The sequence below is a fragment of the Canis lupus genome, chromosome 35 (assembly GCF_003254725.2).
Source record: "Canis lupus dingo isolate Sandy chromosome 35, ASM325472v2, whole genome shotgun sequence".
Lineage (NCBI taxonomy): Eukaryota > Metazoa > Chordata > Mammalia > Carnivora > Canidae > Canis > Canis lupus.
In genome coordinates, this window is record NC_064277.1 from 23529715 (window position 1) to 23548611 (window position 18897).

At 41.9% G+C, this 18897-nt stretch overlaps 1 protein-coding gene across 5 annotated transcripts in view; it reads left to right on the forward strand.

Annotated features, from left to right (window-relative positions):
- The window catches only part of CARMIL1 (capping protein regulator and myosin 1 linker 1), a 311565-nt gene that overhangs the window by 134620 nt on the left and 158048 nt on the right, over window positions 1–18897 (forward strand). For all 5 annotated transcript variants that reach the window (XM_025442784.3, XM_035710597.2, XM_025442806.3 and 2 more), the window contains exons 6-8: window positions 9630–9727; window positions 10073–10143; window positions 10384–10457. In XM_025442784.3, the coding sequence (XP_025298569.1) occupies window positions 9630–9727; window positions 10073–10143; window positions 10384–10457 (243 nt within the window). The remainder of the gene's footprint in view (window positions 1–9629; window positions 9728–10072; window positions 10144–10383; window positions 10458–18897) is intronic.

Consider the following 18897-nt stretch of genomic DNA (forward strand, 5'->3'; position numbering starts at 1 on the left):
GGAACATATTACTCTGATGCTCCGCCTATAAAGTAAGAGGCAAAGCAGGAAAACCTAGCCTGTGTCTTTCAAGCCTTGGGTGCCTGTAGGTGGCTCATTGGACGTAGTAGCTTCCATCTGCTCTCGGGCTTTCTGAGACCTGCTAGTTTCTTCTAACAGCTCTGCCCTGGACTCTCTCTTTTTTTTGCCATATGCTAGCATGGAGGGCGGCCCATGCTTTCTGGCTGTTCACCCAGGCCTTCCTCCTCTCTGCAGCCTTGGGCTCCCTTTGCTCCTCTGAGTCTCTGGCGAGCTGGTTGCTCAGGGATTAGAGCATCCCCTGGCCTCATTCCCATGGCATGGAAGAGATGAGCAGGGGCTGCCCCTCCCTCCTGCCTGGCTGGAATGTCTAGGTATGAAGTCCCTTAAAGGCAAGCTGTTGGGGCATCTATCTGGCCACACCCACTCTCGTGTCTGTGCAGGAGAGGTGCAGGTGGGCAAGGGTGTGGGATGAAGTGAGGAGTGATGAGTGGCAGCGAGGGGGAAATACTAAGAACATCCTTAGAGCCACCAGAGAACTATCTGGGGTGATCATGAGTTAGCAGTCACTACAGCTCATTCTCCCTCAATGATGTTAGTCATGTGACATTGCACGAGCGTCTCCTTAGAGCACACTTCCTCTCATTCTGAGTTAACACTGATGAGATAAGCACATTATTAAGCACAGCCTATTTATCCAGGGCTTATATGATCCTCAGAGAAATATTTAAAGAACTGCTTTCTTTAAAGTGCAGTTTTATTTGCCTAATATTCTAGGCATTTTGAGGGAATTGTCAGTTGTGTTCTGGGTTTGGATTCTACTATTTTTCCTTCCCAGAGAAAATTGTCTAAGAAAGATGTTTTCACTCTTCTCCATTTAACGTCTTGTTAGAAGGTTTAGGCAGCAAGTATTAATCAAGCATGACATAATGAGCTCCATTTCCAGGGAAGCCACCGCTACATATAGGCGAGTTTCTAAGTCCGTGACCTCCATGTGAGATGTGAGCCTCATCTTCACTTCTGTCACTGGCTGCGTTGCATAGGAATGACCCCAGCAGCACCTCACACAGGATGCGGCCTGTAAACTTAGCAGCTTTACCTCCAAGCCTGTCTGGATTTGACATTCTGTCTCAGTTAGTGGCTTGTCATTTACATAGTCTCTTGTCCTTAACTCACACACGTCATTAATTGCCAAACTCCTTTCATGCGTATCTCCTGGTCTGGTACTCATCTGGCTTGTCGCTTCCACTGCCTTGGTTCAGAGGCTCTCACTGTCCCAGGGCCACACTGTCCTGCCAATGTCTCTGTCTTCAGTCCTCCTCCTCACAACTGGTTTTCTTCGCAGTCACCAGAATTATCCAGTAGCTTCTATGCCATGTAGCCTGGTGTAGCAGACCACTGCCGTCTGGCCCCATGGTCCGGCCTGTGTTTGGTGCTTTCATATACACTATTAATCCAGACAGACTCCCCCTCCAAATGACATAGCCCAGATCTCTAAAGAGTTTCTTTATTCATGTGTCCATAAAGCTTTGTGATCACTTCCTTTGCTAGCACCTATCATGTTGTGTTACAATTGTTTATTTGCACACTTACACAGTCAGTGGGTGTTTATTGAGTTTCTGCTGCAGATGGCAGGGTGCTAAATGTTGGGGCCCTGGGCAATGTGGAATTTACACTGGGAAGTTGCATCAATAAAGTAAGTGTAAATTTGAGTAAATGTTTACAACTGATTGTCCATACAGGACTAATAGAAAGAATAAAATCCTGTCTGCAAGGGCCTCCATGTGGCCGTGATACCTTGAACAAACCCCCCTGGAAGATAAAGAACCTGAACTGAAGAGGGCAGACAGCCTTTCCTTCTCAGGACCTGTTCATGCTGTCTCGCCTGCCTAGGGTTGGTGTCTTTGAGGAACTGAGAGAGAACCTGGTGGCTGGAGTCTGGGAATGAGCAGAATGCAGGTGGGAGGGGATAACTGGCATGAGATGAGGCTGGAAGCATAGGTGCTGGTCAGTGTACATAGATCCTCATGGGGAAGAGTTTGTAGTTTAGTGCTGGCTCACTAGGAAGCCACTGTCACATGCAAGTAGGGATGTGACATGATTCCTTATATGGTTTATAGCATTTATTTTTGCTGCTAAAGAGAGAGGGGAGTGGGAAGGGGAAGAGCAGGAGGGGGGAGCTAGTTAGAACATAGGCCATGATCTAGGGGAGTGATGGCTATGGCTAGGAGTAGGGCAGTGACGTTAGAGATAAGGTTGGGAGGTGGAAGATAGAACAGTTATTGTAGGTACAGGACTGACTCATGGATTTGGTATGTGGGTGACAGCAGGACCAAGGATGACTCCTAGGTTTCTAAGGGAAAGGTCTAGGTCTGGAGACATAGCCAGTGTGGGAATCATTAGTGTAGAGAGTCTTGCATGCACGACTGTTTTGAGATCATCCAGAGAGAGATATGCACCTAGAAGAGAAAGTGTCTTGTCAGTGAGAACAAGTGAAAGAGGAAGAACCACGAAGAGAGTGTCGGGACAGGATTCCAGTGGGAGACCAGGGCCTGGGAGAATTTCTGAAGCAGGGAGTGATGACTGCAGAATGATTGGGTGTCGAATGAGCTGAGAGAAGAGGGCTGCTGGTGAACTGGCCATGGTGAAGGCACTGGTGGCTTTGACTGGAGCAGTCCCAGGGTTCTGGTAGGGAGAGGAGGGCCATCATGCTTATGGGATGAACTCCGAAGGGAGGAAGTGGATGTGTACGTGTGGGAAACTTCTTAGAGACATTTAGCTACCAAGGAGAACTGATAAATGGGAGGTAGCTAAAGAGGTAGGAGGAATTACAGGGAGTTTTTGTTTGCATTCAGAATGGGAGATACTAAAGCACATGGCTATAATGAGGGGAGTGCTCCAGTAAAAGAGAAAGAGAGAGAGAGAGAGAGAGAGAGAGAACACAAGAGATTGTTGCTGGAAATGGCGGTAGTAAATCCACACTATCCTTGAGAAGGTAAGAGGGACACAGAATGCATGCCACATACTTGAGCTTCCTTCTAGGCCAGGAGCTACTCGAGCAAAGTCTGCATTTTTATTCATCTTAAATCCCTAGTCCTTGGCACATAGTACATCCTCACTGAGGTTTTTTATGCTTATCATGTGCCTTATGCATCATTGGGCGGTATGACTCAGGAGCACATGGAGTTTGGAAGACCATGGTCCTGTCCTCCATCCACAGGTGTGGGGGCTGAGGTGACACGGAGCAGATGAGACAGTGAGTGCTTGGGCGTGAGCAGGTGGTGGCTGGGTGCAGGCTGGGTGTGTGGAGCTCCACCTGAGAAGCAGGGAGAGGATTCAGAGGCAGTTCAGATGAAGCCACCGATGTGCAAGAAGGCATGGATTGTAACTGAGAACTTGACTTGGCAGAGAATTTAAAGAATGTAAATGTACCTGGCTTTTATTTTGCTCTCCTACCCACTGTGCGTCGTTAGCTTGTCAAAATAAACCTGTAATATTTTGTGATTTGCATGTTCTGCTTTACTCTGGAAGTTCCTTAGATTGTATTACATAATTTTAGCAGGGGAAATGGATGATTATGTTGGTGCTGGTTATCGATTGACGGGGGTGAGGGGGGCAGGTGGAGAGGTGGGTGATTATATCCTTTCTTCTCCATCCCTTGTCTTGTGTGCCTTGTTAGATTGGTCAGTAAATAATGACATAAATAATGGAGAATGTGCAAAATAAAATATGTCTCCGGAATGTCCTACATCCGCTTATAGTAAGTTGAAGAATATAAAACTGTATTTGATACAACACTGTATGTTAACTAACTGGAATTAAAATAAAAACTTAGGAAAGAAACTATATTTGGAATCCTTAACCTGGTTTGAGTCATTTGTCTCATCAGATGTATTACCTGAACCTGTGGTGGGGACCCTGGGTCCCTGGCCCTCATCGTCTCGTCTCCTTCCCTGCTTGGGGCTCTCCTAGTAGGGGCAGATGGACAGGGGAGTATCTGATGAGTGTATTATCAGGAACCAGGACAATCCGGAGGATAAACGCAGCCTGGGCAGCCCTGGGTTCAGATCATCAGTTCTTGGATAGTCCCAAGTTTGACTATATATGAATGAAACTTATCTGCAAAGATCTGAATTTCTGGTTTTACCCAAATATAATTGTGAAATTACATCCATGATCAAAATCAAATATAAAAACAGGGTATAAATAATATACAAAGTATAATCAGTCTTCCTGATGACAGTCCAGAGAATGCAGATAGGAAAAAAATGAAGAATTTTAATTAAAGTCAATAGTCACACCAGTGTCCACTCTTTACCACTCCCCCACCATATGTATATGTTAGGGTATTTGTCACTTCCTCTCTCTTTCCCTTACAAAATGACATTTACCCTCCTCCCATTAAATAAGGAAAATTTATTTCAAAATATAGAGGGAATTTAAAGATGCAAGAAGAAAATTTAAGTTAAATTTAAAAATCAGATCTCCGTTCGCATTGTGCTGTGACTGCTCTCATCCTTACGCTCTGCGAAACTGAATGTCTTTGGAGGCCTGGCCTTTGAGACAGTGATATTAAGGAAGCTAGGGAAATGTTTGTAAGTAAATGTTGTTTAATCTGTTTTCCCAGAAGTGTCTGCATTGTAGTTTCTCTTCAAAAAGCGGTTTTGTGTGATAGCCTTCAGCTTTTCTAATATTGAGACCCTTGGTTGTTCTCCAAAACCATGCTAGATTTTTTTTTTTAATGTCAAATTAAGTCATCAGAGCACAGTAGAATTCATTTAGAAAATGTTCATTAAAGGACTCCCTCAGGCATGCATACAGGAGTGAAATGTTTCCTGCTCTCTAAAAGTTTATAGGCTACAGGCAGTATAAGAAAGTTCCATGGGTAATAGTGAGGAGAGAGAGAATCCTCAGATTTCAGAGAAAGGAAAGTCACATTTAACTGGAGACACCAGGAAAATAATGTATGATTTGTATTTGCTTTCTGCTTTTTTTTGAGAGAGGGGATTTTGAGAGGATGGTGGGTCTGGTAGAGTTCTGTGGGGAAATGGCAGGAGCAGGTGCCTGTGGGAGACAGCTGCCTGCCTAACGTAGGAATTGGGAGCCTGCAGATGTCACTGTGAGCAAACGCCTCAAGGATGGGTACTGGGGAGCTACTGAAAAGACTTTTGAACGTTAGAGTAAAATGGTAGTTCTGCTTCAGGAAGAAACAGTCCTAGGTTTTGCGTTATGAACATGTATGGGGAGAGCCTTGAGGTACAGCTGCAAGGTGTAAGGTTGTCAGGAGACTTTAGTGGGGTTGAGATCCTAGGCAAGTTAACTCACTTCTCCATGCCTCAGTGTCCTCATCTGTAAAATGGGAATAATGCTGTTAATGCAGGTAAGGCTAAAATTAGCTCATGTAAACTGCTTTGGCAGTGTTCCAGAAGTTTTATCTGTAGTACAGGTTGTTGTGGTCAGTTACCCAATGGCCCCAGAGGAAAGCCTGTACCATCCAAAAGGACATTGGTGGTGTTTGTAGGGAGCTTCTTTGAAGTTTGATATATATATTTTTTATTATATGTTTACACAGAAGCTGAATGCATTTCTCTAATTTGATTTTATTGTTGTTGTTAAATGTACCTAATAGCATCCTTTTCGGGGGACAGAATGGTAGCCTTCTAACATGATTTTTTTTCCCTTAGGATTTCCGCATGCTGAATTCTTCTGTCATACATGTGACACATTTGAAAGTTGCCTGAGTATTAGTGTCCGCGTATTAGGACAAGCTTTCTTTGATACCATAATAAAAATGGTATTGCAGATCCCGGTATAGGAAGTCAAAGCCAATTGAGGTAGGTAGGTGAGGTTATTGTGAAGAAAAAAAATAGGAGTTTCTGTAAAAACAAAAGAAGGGTGCTTTATAGTCTGTTCAATTGTCTAAATCGGAGGCAGCATTTAGTTGGGGTGTGGTTCCCGTCAGTAAAACCTCTGTGGTTCTGGAGAAAACTTCCTTATTGCGTAGGAGCTTTGAAATTGAATTTTAAATAAAGCAATTAAGTGGATTAAAAGAATTTACAGCTTTTCCGGGTCCACAATTTAAGCCCAAGATTTGCACAGAGAGCTGGCATGCTGGTCATCTGGTTCGCTGTCTTCCTGGGCCTTTTTGTAAATTAGACTCATGTGATGCAGGTGTGCTTGATCCATCTATGCAGTAGTGCCTGCGAGTGAGCCATGGGCTTTGTCTGTTCGCTAGGATTTTGGTTTACCTGTCATGACAGGTATTCTGACAGCAAGTCCTTGGTGTCTGTCCATGACACTCTCTCTCCCTGTGTATGTATGAGCTGTGCCCTGTGGGTGCGCACGTGGACTTCTTGCCACTGTTTAGCTACAGGCAGAAAACAATGGGGATCAGCGGTGGGATCTCCCCTCTAACCCATTTATTGTTTCTGAGCATGTGTTAGAGCACGTGAACGCTTCCCACCTTCTGGAAGTTTAGTTCTTCTAACTTTATCTCTTACGGAAATAAGTGCACCTGTTTCATGAGACGTCTTCAGTTCCTGAAATCTAAGTGTGTCCTAGTTCCTGGCAAAGGCAAGAGGAGAACTGTCACAGAGCAGGGCTGCTTGGGAAAGCTCAGACTGATAACTTCCAAGAGGGGTTTTGGAGGTCAAGGGGCAGCAGCTGCACACACGTCTATACTGGCTGCTGCTTCTCTTGCTCTGCAGCTGACTTGTCCTTACCCCTGAACAGGAATGTCTGGTGTTGTTTTGGGAGCAAAATTGAGGCTTTAGCTTCTGACTCAGCCCTGAGGAGTCCCTATAATCCTAGACTGCCACCTTCCTATACTTGATCCCACTAGCTTCCTGCCAAAGATTTTTGCCTTATTTTCTTCCTGCTTTTGACTAACTTCACTTCATGCTGTGTCATTGAAACAGCATGCCGTGCAGTCCTGCTGAGATGAAGCAAGAATCATAGAACACAAATGTGAGCTCAGATGAAGTCTGACCCCAGTGTCCTTCAGTGCATCCAGAGTTCACTTAATCTAGCTGTGTCAGTGCTTGGGGCAGCTTCTGACCGCTCTGGTCTCTCGTTGCATGTCTTGTAGCCAGAATATAATGCCACTACAGTTCTAGAAGGGTAGTGTTGAACCGAGATGAGCCATTCCAAATGGCCAGATTCTGTAATATCCCTTTCAGTGTGAATGTCTTCTTAAACCCATGGTTACTCCCAAATTGAGAACTTTTAGGATAATGGGGCTTAATCATAGGTATTCTCAGGTGAAACAGAAAAATCGTGCTGCACTTGCAGACCTCATGCATTTATCTAAGAATTTGAAGGAACTCGTGACAATTGACATCTGTTGGTTGTACGTGATTATGCTTCCATCATAAAAATTGCAAAGTAGAAATATTTTCAGTGCTAGTAGAACATTAGTATTTAAACACTTTGTTATGTATTTGAGGTTTCGTCTAAGCATAGAACAAGCACATCTTATCTGGCATCCGTCCAGTGAGAAAACGGAGCTACCTGGAAACATTGCCTGCCAATACTCTACATGGGGATCGAGATTCATCATGATGACTTGAGAACATTATATGTAGCAAAAGTGTTTTTAAGTCATTAAAGGAAGATGAAAATATTTTCGATATAACAGGATCTTAACTCCGCCAACTTTGCACCCAGGTCCCCCTGTGATCACGGGTGCCTCTGACCCACTGTTACCCTTCCTCGAAGCCTATGACCTCCCCTACCCCCTACTTTGAGGGCTGCTCCCAGACCCCGGCACCTCATGGAACAGCATCTTCTTGGGTGACATCACAATTTGCTCATCTTGCTCTGACCACAGCCCTTCTACTTTTCTCTCCCTGGAAGGAGCAGTGCTTGGATCTTTTCAGGGCCTCCCAACCATCCATCCCTTGGCTTCCCCCCTCCTTTCCCAAGTGCCCATCCTGCTGTGTCCGACCCTCCAGCTGGGCGCTGGCAGTACCATCAGGTCCGTCTGTCCCGCTGTTCTTCTGGCTCGCCTGCCTGGAGAGCTTGTGGCCCCACCACGCGCACCAGCTGCCCCCTTTGGCCACAGGTCTGGGCTGCAGAGAGTGACAGGACAGAGTCCCCCAGCTGGTCCACGTGGGGCCACCAGAAGCTCATGACCTTCACTCTCATGGGGCTCTTACCCATCCTGTGGGCTTCTGTTTAATTCCAAGTTACTTATCTGTTTCCAATGTCTGCCCCCCATCCTCGCCTTCCAGATAGTCCTCTCCAGTACCTGTCTGTCTTGTGCACCTGCAGGCTTTCCATGGCTCTTCATTGCCCTGAGAATAAGATCCAAACTCTGTAATTTCACCTTGGAGCCTGTAACCTGGTTCCTCTTTCGTTCCCTGGACTCTGTTTCCCCTTCCCTGTCACATGGCATTTACTGGCCACTTTGAACTATGTGTCGTTTCTGGAAGCGATCACAAGCCTTCTCACCTCCATGAAGTTGCCATCCCTTTATCTGGAACACCTTCCCTGGCTCCTGGTCTCCCCCCTTACCCTCACCCGAGATTAAGTCTGTCTTCCTCTTCAGGGTTTAGCATAGCTGTGTGATGTACTGAAGACCGTTCCCAAACTCCCTACTCCTCCATTGATCTCCTACCAGAGAATTAGTGTCCTCTCTGCTGTCCCCATACCTGATGCTTCTCCTGTATTAAGACTTTTCCTTTTATGCTGCCTATTTATTTGTCTGGTTCTCATGCTAGACTGCTCACTGGGGACACAGGGACAATACCTATTTTGTTCACTGCTGTATGCTTAGTACCTGGTAGCTGCTCTTGCCGCACTTATAGATGTTTAATAAAAATTTGGGGGTGAATTAATGGATTCATAAGTTGCTCATTACATGATGATTGTGTGGTGTACCTATGAGAGCATCGGCTAACATCTGACTTTACCAGGCATCAGAGATTGTTTTAATCACTTCATAGGTATTAATTTCTTTCTTTTTCACAATTACGGTAGGTCCTCCTACTTTGCTAGTTCTATGAATAATGAAATTTTGGACGTGGTTGGCTGTGCTTGTAACCACTAACGTGTCCTGCTTCTCCATGCTGGCAGGACTCTGTTAGCTCTGCATGAGAATGGGGGCTGAGTGTGCTCCCCAGCCCAGAGGAGCTGTGGTCATAGGAGGGAAAGAGGTAGTAAAAGGAGCATACTCTCCCATGATGGACATTCATATGGGGTATTATGGAAAGAGGAGATTTGTATTTTAATTTTTGGAAAGTTAGTGATTTATATTTAGTATACACATAATCTAATAATTAAATAGAACACACTGTTTTCTAACTATTCTAATACAATCGAATGTTACAAAACAAGTAAATAACATAGAGATGATTTACATTGCTGGGTAATACCAACGCTTACAAAAGGGAGCTAAATAAAGAAGTTTATTAAGTTCCTGTAGATTTCCAGCTTCTTAGTACTCAAAAAATGGAATTATGTTTACCAAAATTGAAGTGGTGCCCATCTTTGATTTTAAAAAAGGCATATCAAAAAACAAAAAAATAAAAAAGGCATATCACCAAATAGATTTCTGCGTGCTGTGCAAAAACCTGAATTTTTGAAATTTATTGTTACTGTTGATCTTATAGGCGAATCATGAAAAAAGTCTCCATGGAGCCATCTGAGCGACTGGCCAGTCTCCAGGCTCTGTGGGACAGCCAGACTGTGGCTGAGCAAGGCCCCTGTGGTGAGCATGCATTTTAAAACCAAATTATAAATGGCTGCATAGATGTCCCCCTGCCAGGAAGTTACGTCTATTCCTAGTATGCTACTGTAAAGGTACAATTAGTTTTAAGGTGTAATTAGTACCGCACAGACTTTAGCTTGGTGGACAGAAGTCCTATATTTAAGCTGTATTGCGTGCTGCTATGTACTTACTATAGAACGGGGGGGTGGGGGGGAGCCTTTGCTGTCTTCCCAAACAGAAAGAATAATCAGCATTGTCAACATCGGCCATATTTCAACTTTTAAATTTTAACTTAAGATAAATCAGTTAGTTGAAAACCTCTCACATTTCTGTCCTGTGTTTCAGGTGGATTTTCTCAGATGTATGCCTGTGTTTGTGACTGGCTTGGATTTTCATACAGAGAAGAAGTACAATGGGTAAGTGTATCTGTGTGCAGACGTGTGTGTGTGCACACACACACACTCCTGGAGAATATTCCAATGTTTGACTGGCTTCTTTCTTTCTTTCTCTCCCCCGCCCCCACCATTCATTTTTTGCTTAAATCTTCCTTTCTCAGAAAATGTGAAAAATCTGTATCATTATCTAATTCTCTTTGTATTCCTCTTCTCTGATCATCTATGTGGACTATTCACATGATTGAATTATATTTCTGACAGGATGTGGATACAATTTATCTGACACAAGACACCAGGGAATTGAATTTACAAGACTTCAGTCATCTTGACCACAGGTAGGCTACTTCCATCTTTCCTTCCTTTTATAGCTAATTCTGCTTTTAGAACCTTACTTCTCTGTTGGTGCTTATGGACATATGTGATCTCCAGAAAACCTTGTTAGAAGGGAAATCAGGAGAATCTAAGACTGTCTGAATTTGGCCTTTCAAGTAATAGTTTCAGATATGTTCATTTGGGAATGAAGTGCATGTGTATACATCAAATCCAGAGTTTGTAGTTAGAAACTCTGGAAACAATATAGTTCTTAAGTCCTTGTACCAGTCCACAAGTCTATTTGATCATCTGCCCTGTATATATGATATAGTATTATTTTCCTAATTGCCATTAGAACATTCTTCTAGAAGAAAATTTTATGTTGCAGTTCTAAGAAATGACTTTTAGTTTCTAATTTCTTCATGAATTGGGGATTGCTAGGGTATATATGTTTATATCCTGGTGGAAGTCAGTGTGCCAATATCTGCCTTGTGATAATGATAGTGAAACTGTGAACCGTGTTGCACACTATTTAAGAGACTGGTAGGTTTTAAGATCTTGACTGTCATGCGTTTAAGGCTGTGACTAGTGTGATCAGGCCCCAAAGAAGGCTCTTCATTCAGTCTGTTGAAGTTCTTTTGCTTCCTGATGTAGTTGTGTGGTGCCCTAGTGTGTTTGCTGGTGGTTTATCCTGTGTATCCCCATCTCCACCACCCTGGATGTGCTGCTACTTATTTTAAGTGGCAGGTATTAGCCGTTCCCCAGTGAACCTCAGCCTGAGGAACCTTCCCTCCCTGTTTGGACTTGAGAGAGAGGATCCTGGGATTCTGGCTGTACCTTTTTTTGCCATTTGGACAGCTGGAATTGCAGACAGTAATTGCCTGTGTTTCCTCTGTCGCTCATGAAAAAGTGAACTGAGAAACAGAGAAAAAAATTGCTCTGCAGGTTTTTTACGATTAAAATAGAAAATTATATGTAGGGCAGCCCGGGTGGCTCAGCAGTTTAGTGCCGCCTTCAGCCCAGGGCTTGATCCTGGAGACCTGGGATCAAGTCCCACATCGGGCTCCCTGCATGGGGCCTGCTTCTCCCTCTGCCTGTGTCTCTGCCTCTCTCTCTCTCTCTCTCTCTCTCTCTCTGTCTGTCTCATGAATAAATAAATAAAATATTTGGGGAAAAAAATCTCTTAAAAAAAAAAAGAAAATTGCACGTAGAATAAGAAGAGTGGGTAGTCCTGCTGTATCAGATCACCATGTCTTTGGCCCTGGGATCCTTTTACAGTTCTTGAAAACGGTTGAGCTTTTGTTTGTGTGGGTTGAATCTTTTGGTACTCAACATATTAGAAATTAAAATGAAAATTAAAAATATTAATTCATTTAAAAATGTTAATGAACCTATTATGTGCTAATACATACAGGTACCATTTTTATGAAAAATATTTTCCAACACGCAGAAGTCAGCCAGAAGAGTGCATTAGTTTACCTTTTTGCTGATCTCTTTAACTTCTGAATTAATAGAAGGCTGCCAGATTCAGTGTCTGCTTCTGCACTCACTCTATTGTGATACGTGGCAATGATTGAAGTAAATTAAGAAAATGCAGATTTAAGCAGATCCGTAGTTAGAAAAGGGAAGAGGTTTTTTTTTTTTTTTAAGATTTTATTTATTTATTAGAGAGAGAGAGAGAGCATACAAGTAGGGGGGAGCGACAGGCAGAGGAGAGGAAGAAGAGCATCTCAGGCTTTCCCCGGGGTCCACAGACTGTGAGCAGAGTGGTGACACTGTGTGGGGCAACTTGAGGTGTGTCTCTCACTTTCTTTGTTACCTCCTTAATGATTTTTACACCATTAATAGGTTATTCACAGTGGCAGTGCTAAATTTTCCAGCTGATCCCCTGTACTTAATTTGGTGATTAATCTATCAGCAGATAGAAACTGTATCTAGGGAAGCTACTAATAAATACAGTTACTTGAAATATGTAGAAATAGGTAGAATCTTGTTTTTTCTTTTTTTTTTTTTTAAAGATTTTATTTATTTATTCATGAGAGACACAGAGAGGCAGAGACACAGGCAGAGGGAGAAACAGGCTCCATGCAGGGAGCCTGACGTGGAACTCGATCCTGGAACTCCAGGATCACGCCCTGGGCCAAAGGTAGGCACTAAACCGCTAAGCCACCCAGGGATCCCCAGTAGGTAGAATCCTATCCACAATTGAGAAACTTTGTCAAAACCCCGAATTTTCAGGGATGCCTGGGTGACTCAGTGGTTGATCGTCTGCCTTTGGCTCAGGGCATGATCCTGGCATCCTGGGATCAAGTCCCACATTGGGCTCCCCCAACGGGGAGTCTGCTTCTCCCTCTGCCTGTGTCTCTGCCTCTCTTTCTGTGTCTCTCATGAATAAATGAATAAAATCTTAAAAAAAGAAAAACTTAGAATTTTTGTACAGATTTTTTCTAATTCCTTAGCTGGAGAATTTTCAGTTTGTCAGTAAATGCTGTATTCATAAATCATCTACTTTTTTACTTGGTTAAGGGCTAGAAGGATGTTTTTCATTACTGAGACTTTAGATTAAAAGGTGGAACACTTTTTCTGTAAAGCGCCAGATAGTATAGTAAGTTTTTTAGGCTTTATGGAGCAGACGGTCGCTGTTGCAATTATGTACTGCTGTTGTTATAAATCGAAAGCAACTCTACACAGCATGTGATTGGATGAATGTGATTGTGTTGGAATAAACTTTATTTACAAAAATATACACCGTGAGCTGTGGTTTGCTGACTCTTGCTTGCTCTAGATCAGTGGCCTCTCATGCAGGATGTATGTACCCAAGGAAAAATGTAAGATGAGCTGCAAAAAAAAAAAAAAAAAAAAAAATAGAGCTTCTATTTATGTTTATTGTTGACTCATTTTAAAATTTTTTTGTTTTACACTATATAAGACTATTACTATTGTAGTATTTGGTATATAATAATTATGAAAAAATTAAGGAGTTCTCGAAATTTGTTCTTTTTTCTTTTTTCAATTGCAGTGGGCTTATTAACAGTGGGGATTGGGATTGTTTCTCTAGATGTCCTCTTTTCTATTAATGCCTACATACTTTGACTTTTTTCAGAACTCTCTCTCCCTGATCTTCGAAGTTTATCCTCCCTTTCTTGAGGAGGTAATTTTTTCCCCATGATTCTTCCTGGTCAAATTAGCGCCATCTTCTATATAAAGAGGTTACTGTCAGTCCTATAAGATGGCCTGTATTAATAGTATTTTGCCAATCAAATCACAACAAAGTATATTGGAAGAACATTTCTGTTTATTAGAAGTATGAGCATGTTCCATGAAGGAACAGTCTGGCTTTCAATGGCATGGTCATTTGGAAGGATTCAAAGTGGCACAATCTCAGTGTGATTTGGGTTGTTCTCCGAATTTGAGAGGTTTTACAAAAATGTTGGTTATTTTCTCATTTGGGTATGAATTATGGAAAAGAGAATAGAGGAATTAGACACATTGGAAGTACAAAAGGAGAGATTAGATGGGCCATATGTGGAGCTGGAGTTCGTTAGCAAATAGGGTAATACTTGTCATATGCATTGATGGATTTTCCCACTGTAGCCCCTGGCTCCTGTGTATCTCTATGTGAACATAATTCCTAATTGGCCCATTCAAAGCTTTATCTTGTATTTAGTCATCAGAGTTAGAAACATCCTTTCTTAAGGGTCCCTAAAACCATTGTGATCCTGGAATGGAAGTTCCATGAAGGCTGGGCTATGTCTGTCTTGTTCATGCTGTCTAATGTGAAGCTCTTGAATCAAACTAGTGGCTCAGAATAAAGGATTTTCAAGGGACACTGAGCTGCTCTAGGGGAGCAGATCATTATTCTGGGAGGATGAGGGGATTTTTAAAAGGATTTTATTTTACTTTTTTAAAGTAAGAGAGTCAGCACTGGGAGAGTTAGCGTGAGTGACAGGGTGGGGTTGAGGGTGAGGGAGAAGCAGACTCCCTACTGAGGAGGGAGCTGAACACAGGGCTTGGTCCCAGGACCCTGGGATTATGACCTGAGCCTGAAGGCAGATCTTGAACTGACTGAGCCACCTGGGTGACTCAAGATTTTAAGTAATCTCTACATGAATGTAGGGTTTGAACTCACAATCCTGAGATCAAGAGTCGCATGTTCTATTGACTGAGCCAGCCAGGTACTCTAGGATTGTCTTTTATTTTTTAAAAGAGATTTTATTTATTTATTTATTTTGAGAGTGAGTGAGAGCAAGAATGTGAGCTGAGAGAGAATCTCAAGCAGACTCCACACGGAATGCAGAGCCCAATGCGGGGCTTCATGTCTGAATTCACAATTCGTGTCTGAATCCTCTCTGGATTCCTATAAATTCTGAGTGTTTCGTTCATTTCACTCACTCCAAGCCATTATCTTTTGTATCTGGGGATTTGTAAGTACCATTTTTCTCAGATTATCCAAGTTGGGAGGATTGGGTCATGCATGTGGCATCCATGTTAACGTTGCAGGTCTGGTAACAGGGAGGACTGCTAATTCAACAGATCATCTTAACTTTATGATGGGATCTCTCAAAGGCCTGTGAGCCTGTGTGTTACAAGTGTAATTATACTGTAATTTGGAGTGGCGGGGAGTGATGAGGGTGTAGAGGTGGTGGAGCTGAGTCTAAGAGAATATATAGCTTTATATACATAGATTTTTCTTGTGCCCAGGAGATTTTTAAGAGGAGCTAGTCTCATCAATCCTCTAAAGACTCAACAACATGCATCACTGAATTTAAACTTGGCTTATGAGAGCTCAGGGAGCAGCTCATTCCCTTCAGACTCATATTTTCGAGTTTTCATATTTCTTACTCAGTGACGTTCCTGAGCCTGACACTTTAAGGAAAAGAGTTTCAAGTGTGGGTTAATGTTGGTCAATGCTGTTTCGAGGGTATTAGTGTAGTTCTTTCCCGATCTAGGCTCTGTTTCTCTAAGCCCACTCTATTGCCAAAGGATGAAGTACTGTTTGGAGTGTGGAATCAGGTGTGAAGAGCACCGGTTTCTGCTTTCCATCCTAAAGTGTCTGTGAACAGTTGTATAAACAGTGGTTTCCAGCCTAGGTCAGGTGGACTCCGATGTAAGAGTTGATGATATTTTGGGGAACATGAAGAAAATAGTATAACTTGATTTTCCTTTTTCTTTCTTTCTTTCTTCTTTCTTCTTTCTTTCTTTCTTTCTTTCTTTCTTTCTTTCTTTCTCTTTCTTTCTTTCTTTCTTTCTTTCTTTCTTTCTTTCTTTCTTTCTTTCTTTTCTTCTTTCCTTTTCTTCTTTCTTTCTTTCTTTCTTTCTTTCTTTTTTTTCTTTCTTTCTTTTTTTAAGATTTTATTATTTGAGAGAATAAGAGAGAGCACAGGCAGGGGGAGGGGCCGAGGGAGAGGGAGAAGCAGACTTCCCACTGAGCTGGGAGCCTGACAATGGCAGGGGGCCTGGATCTCAGGACCCTGAGATGATGACCTGAGCCAAAGGCAGATACTTAACCAACTGAGCCACCCAAGCACCCTGAGTAGAACTTGTTTTATGTTTATTTTACATCTGTTTTATTTGTGTGTGTGTGTTTTACACTGAACATAATATATTGAGATAGTAGCACATGTATATAATTTATAGATAAACAGATTTTGTGGAGGTTTGTGTTCAAAATATTTTTCAGTTAAGAGTGAATGATCAAAAAATTTAGAGATCATCTATTTAGGATTCTGGTCATGTCGTCATCTGTGAAGTGTTTCAGATTGTCATGTACCTTACAGAGCTGGTGAGTGGTCCAGCTAATCATTTAATAATAGGACAAATATAAATATATAATATATATATTATATAAATATGTTATATTTATATTTAATATAATTAAACCGCAATATAAATTAGGATAGCAGGAAGGAATAGCGAATCCATAATATTTGAGACTTTTTAAAGCACCCCACTTCCATTTTCAAACTCGATGTGAAGGAGAAAAGTCTAAATTGTACCCAGAAAGGCTCTCAAATGAATATGTCAGGAAGATATTGCTTTGGTTTGGAATTTTACCATCCTTTCCACAAGAGCGCATATTCCATCGTATGTGTACAGAAAGTGTGCAGAGTGGCAAGACTGTGTTCTTGCATGAAATACCTCCTTTGAACCTCTGAGTGTTTGTTAGATTTATTAGGGGTAAATCTTCACTACTGTGGTGTGCGGATATACTACAGATAATTAACATGTTGTTCACTGGATTATTGTGCTTTTACCTTTGTGCTTTTTCCACATTGTAGATTATGGGGCTCGCTAGACATCCTTCAAATCTGTCAATTATTTTTATTCTTTTACACCTTTTTGAAGTATTTCACAGTATCTATTTAAAAATTATAGTGCCTTCCTCTTGGAGTTATTGTGAAGACTATAGGGATTAATATATCTAAAACATTTTATGCTGGTACAAATAAATGTTGTGGTTTAAATAAATGCTCGCTACTTTTTTTAAAAAACAGATTTTATTTATTTATTTTGGAGAGAGAGCAAGCAAGCGGGGGGGGGGGGGGGGGAGAGAGAATCTCAAGCAAACTCCCCATGGAGCCTGATACAGGCTCGATCCCAGGATCCTGGAGATCATGACCTGAGCTGAAATCAACAGATGCTAACTGACTGAGCCACCCAGGTGCCTCTGCTTGCTACTTTTATATCCTAAAAGACTTGCCTCCTTTAAAAATGAACAGCTATAACAAGTTGCCAGTTTTCTTAGTTAAAAGAAAAAGAGTTAGAGATACAAAATCCCTATGTGACGTAACAGTTTGTGTTTCCAGAAGCTAGTTCATTGTCTTTTCCTTGATGCTGCTCTTACCTTGTATTAACGTTATGATGACATTTTCTTCTGAAAACGTAGAGGTGAAAAACTTGGTTCTTTAGAGTTTTAAGGGAAGGTTTGGATTATTCAGAGTTGCCAACTGAAATGAGAAATAAGGATCTCAACTTATATTACAAACCCCAACCCATGGCTGGATTAACAACAAGGGACAACTCTATCATCCATTTATATCCAGAAAGAGGTTAGGGAATATAAACTGTGTCATCTCTTTCAATACAGTGTAAGAAAAGATTCTGCTAAAGGATATTAACACTGGATCTTCTCAGGATTTGGAGTCTTAAAATGTTTTTGCTCTCATTTTAAGGAAATGGTAGAAGTGTCCCATGGAAATGGCAAGAGAATACTATGTTGCCATGTGGCCAGGACTCAAGAGAGGGTTCCCTGAACTGTGGCTCTTCATGGATGACATTGCTCTTCAGATGGAAAGTCAAGTGATAATTAAGAGCCTTTTAAGAGATCAAAGCAAAACACAGTGGGATACACAATAAATGCCATGGACTGATGGTAAAAAGCCGATACCCTGTGAAAATCAGTCATGATGACAAGCATTGGTGTTTGGAAACCTTTCTACATTATATACTATAACGCTAGTGGTACTAAGTGAAAACACCTAAGAGAAAGAGTTTGTTCTGATTGACACAGACCCCACCAGGGAAATCCAGGGAGCTTTCTGCAGTGACATGGTATTGGCGCAGCAGTTGGGAGGTCCGCGTGAATGCCAAATTGGGTATTTATCCTAGGTTTGCTTATTTCGCTCACTTATTACTAAGTTCTAAGTAAGCCACCCAGGAAAATGAACTCTCAGGAATGAAATTATTGACGTATGGTCTTGTGTTTTTTTCTTTTGTTGTTGTTGTTTGTTTGTGTGTGTGTGTGTGTGTGTGTGTGTGTTTCTGTTGCGATGAGATGCACTGGTTTTGATCATGATTGATGATTGTTGTATTTAAATGGCATCTCCTGGAACCTTGGCCTCTGTGTTGTGACTGGCCTGGTGGCTTGGATGTTCTGAGAGTAACAGATTCGAGGAATCCCAAATGTCACCTGGTTCAGACTGACTTTTCTCCAAGTGTTTGCTAAAGTGCTCCCTGAATGCTTGCTTCTCAGACTTTTAAAGCTCCCCATTCTCTGCACAGTGCAGCCAGGTTGAGAGATATTTCAGACCTGAGAAATTGATGTTTTACACATTGTTGTATGTAGCTGTGGTTTATTTACTTTTGTTTCTGTTTTACATTCTAATGTGTGAACATGCCACAGTTTATCCATTCTACGGTTGATGGAGTTAACTATTTGGGTTAGCTTAATGAGTATTTTGAGATACTGGTAAGGCCATTCTTATAGTTGTTTATGTCAAGAAAAGCATACAGTTTTGTATCAGAATGCAAATAAGGGTAAACTGAACCACTATGCCTGCCAGGTCAAAAAATAGGCTATTGCCTCTCCTAAGAAGATGTACATGAATGGGTTTTCATTTCATTTCCCCCTGCACCCCTACCCTACCTGGTTGTAATAACTATTCTAACAGTCTTTGTGTTTATGATTTCATCATAATAGTATGCATATTTCAACCAGGGTTGTATTAGTTTAGGAAATCAGTT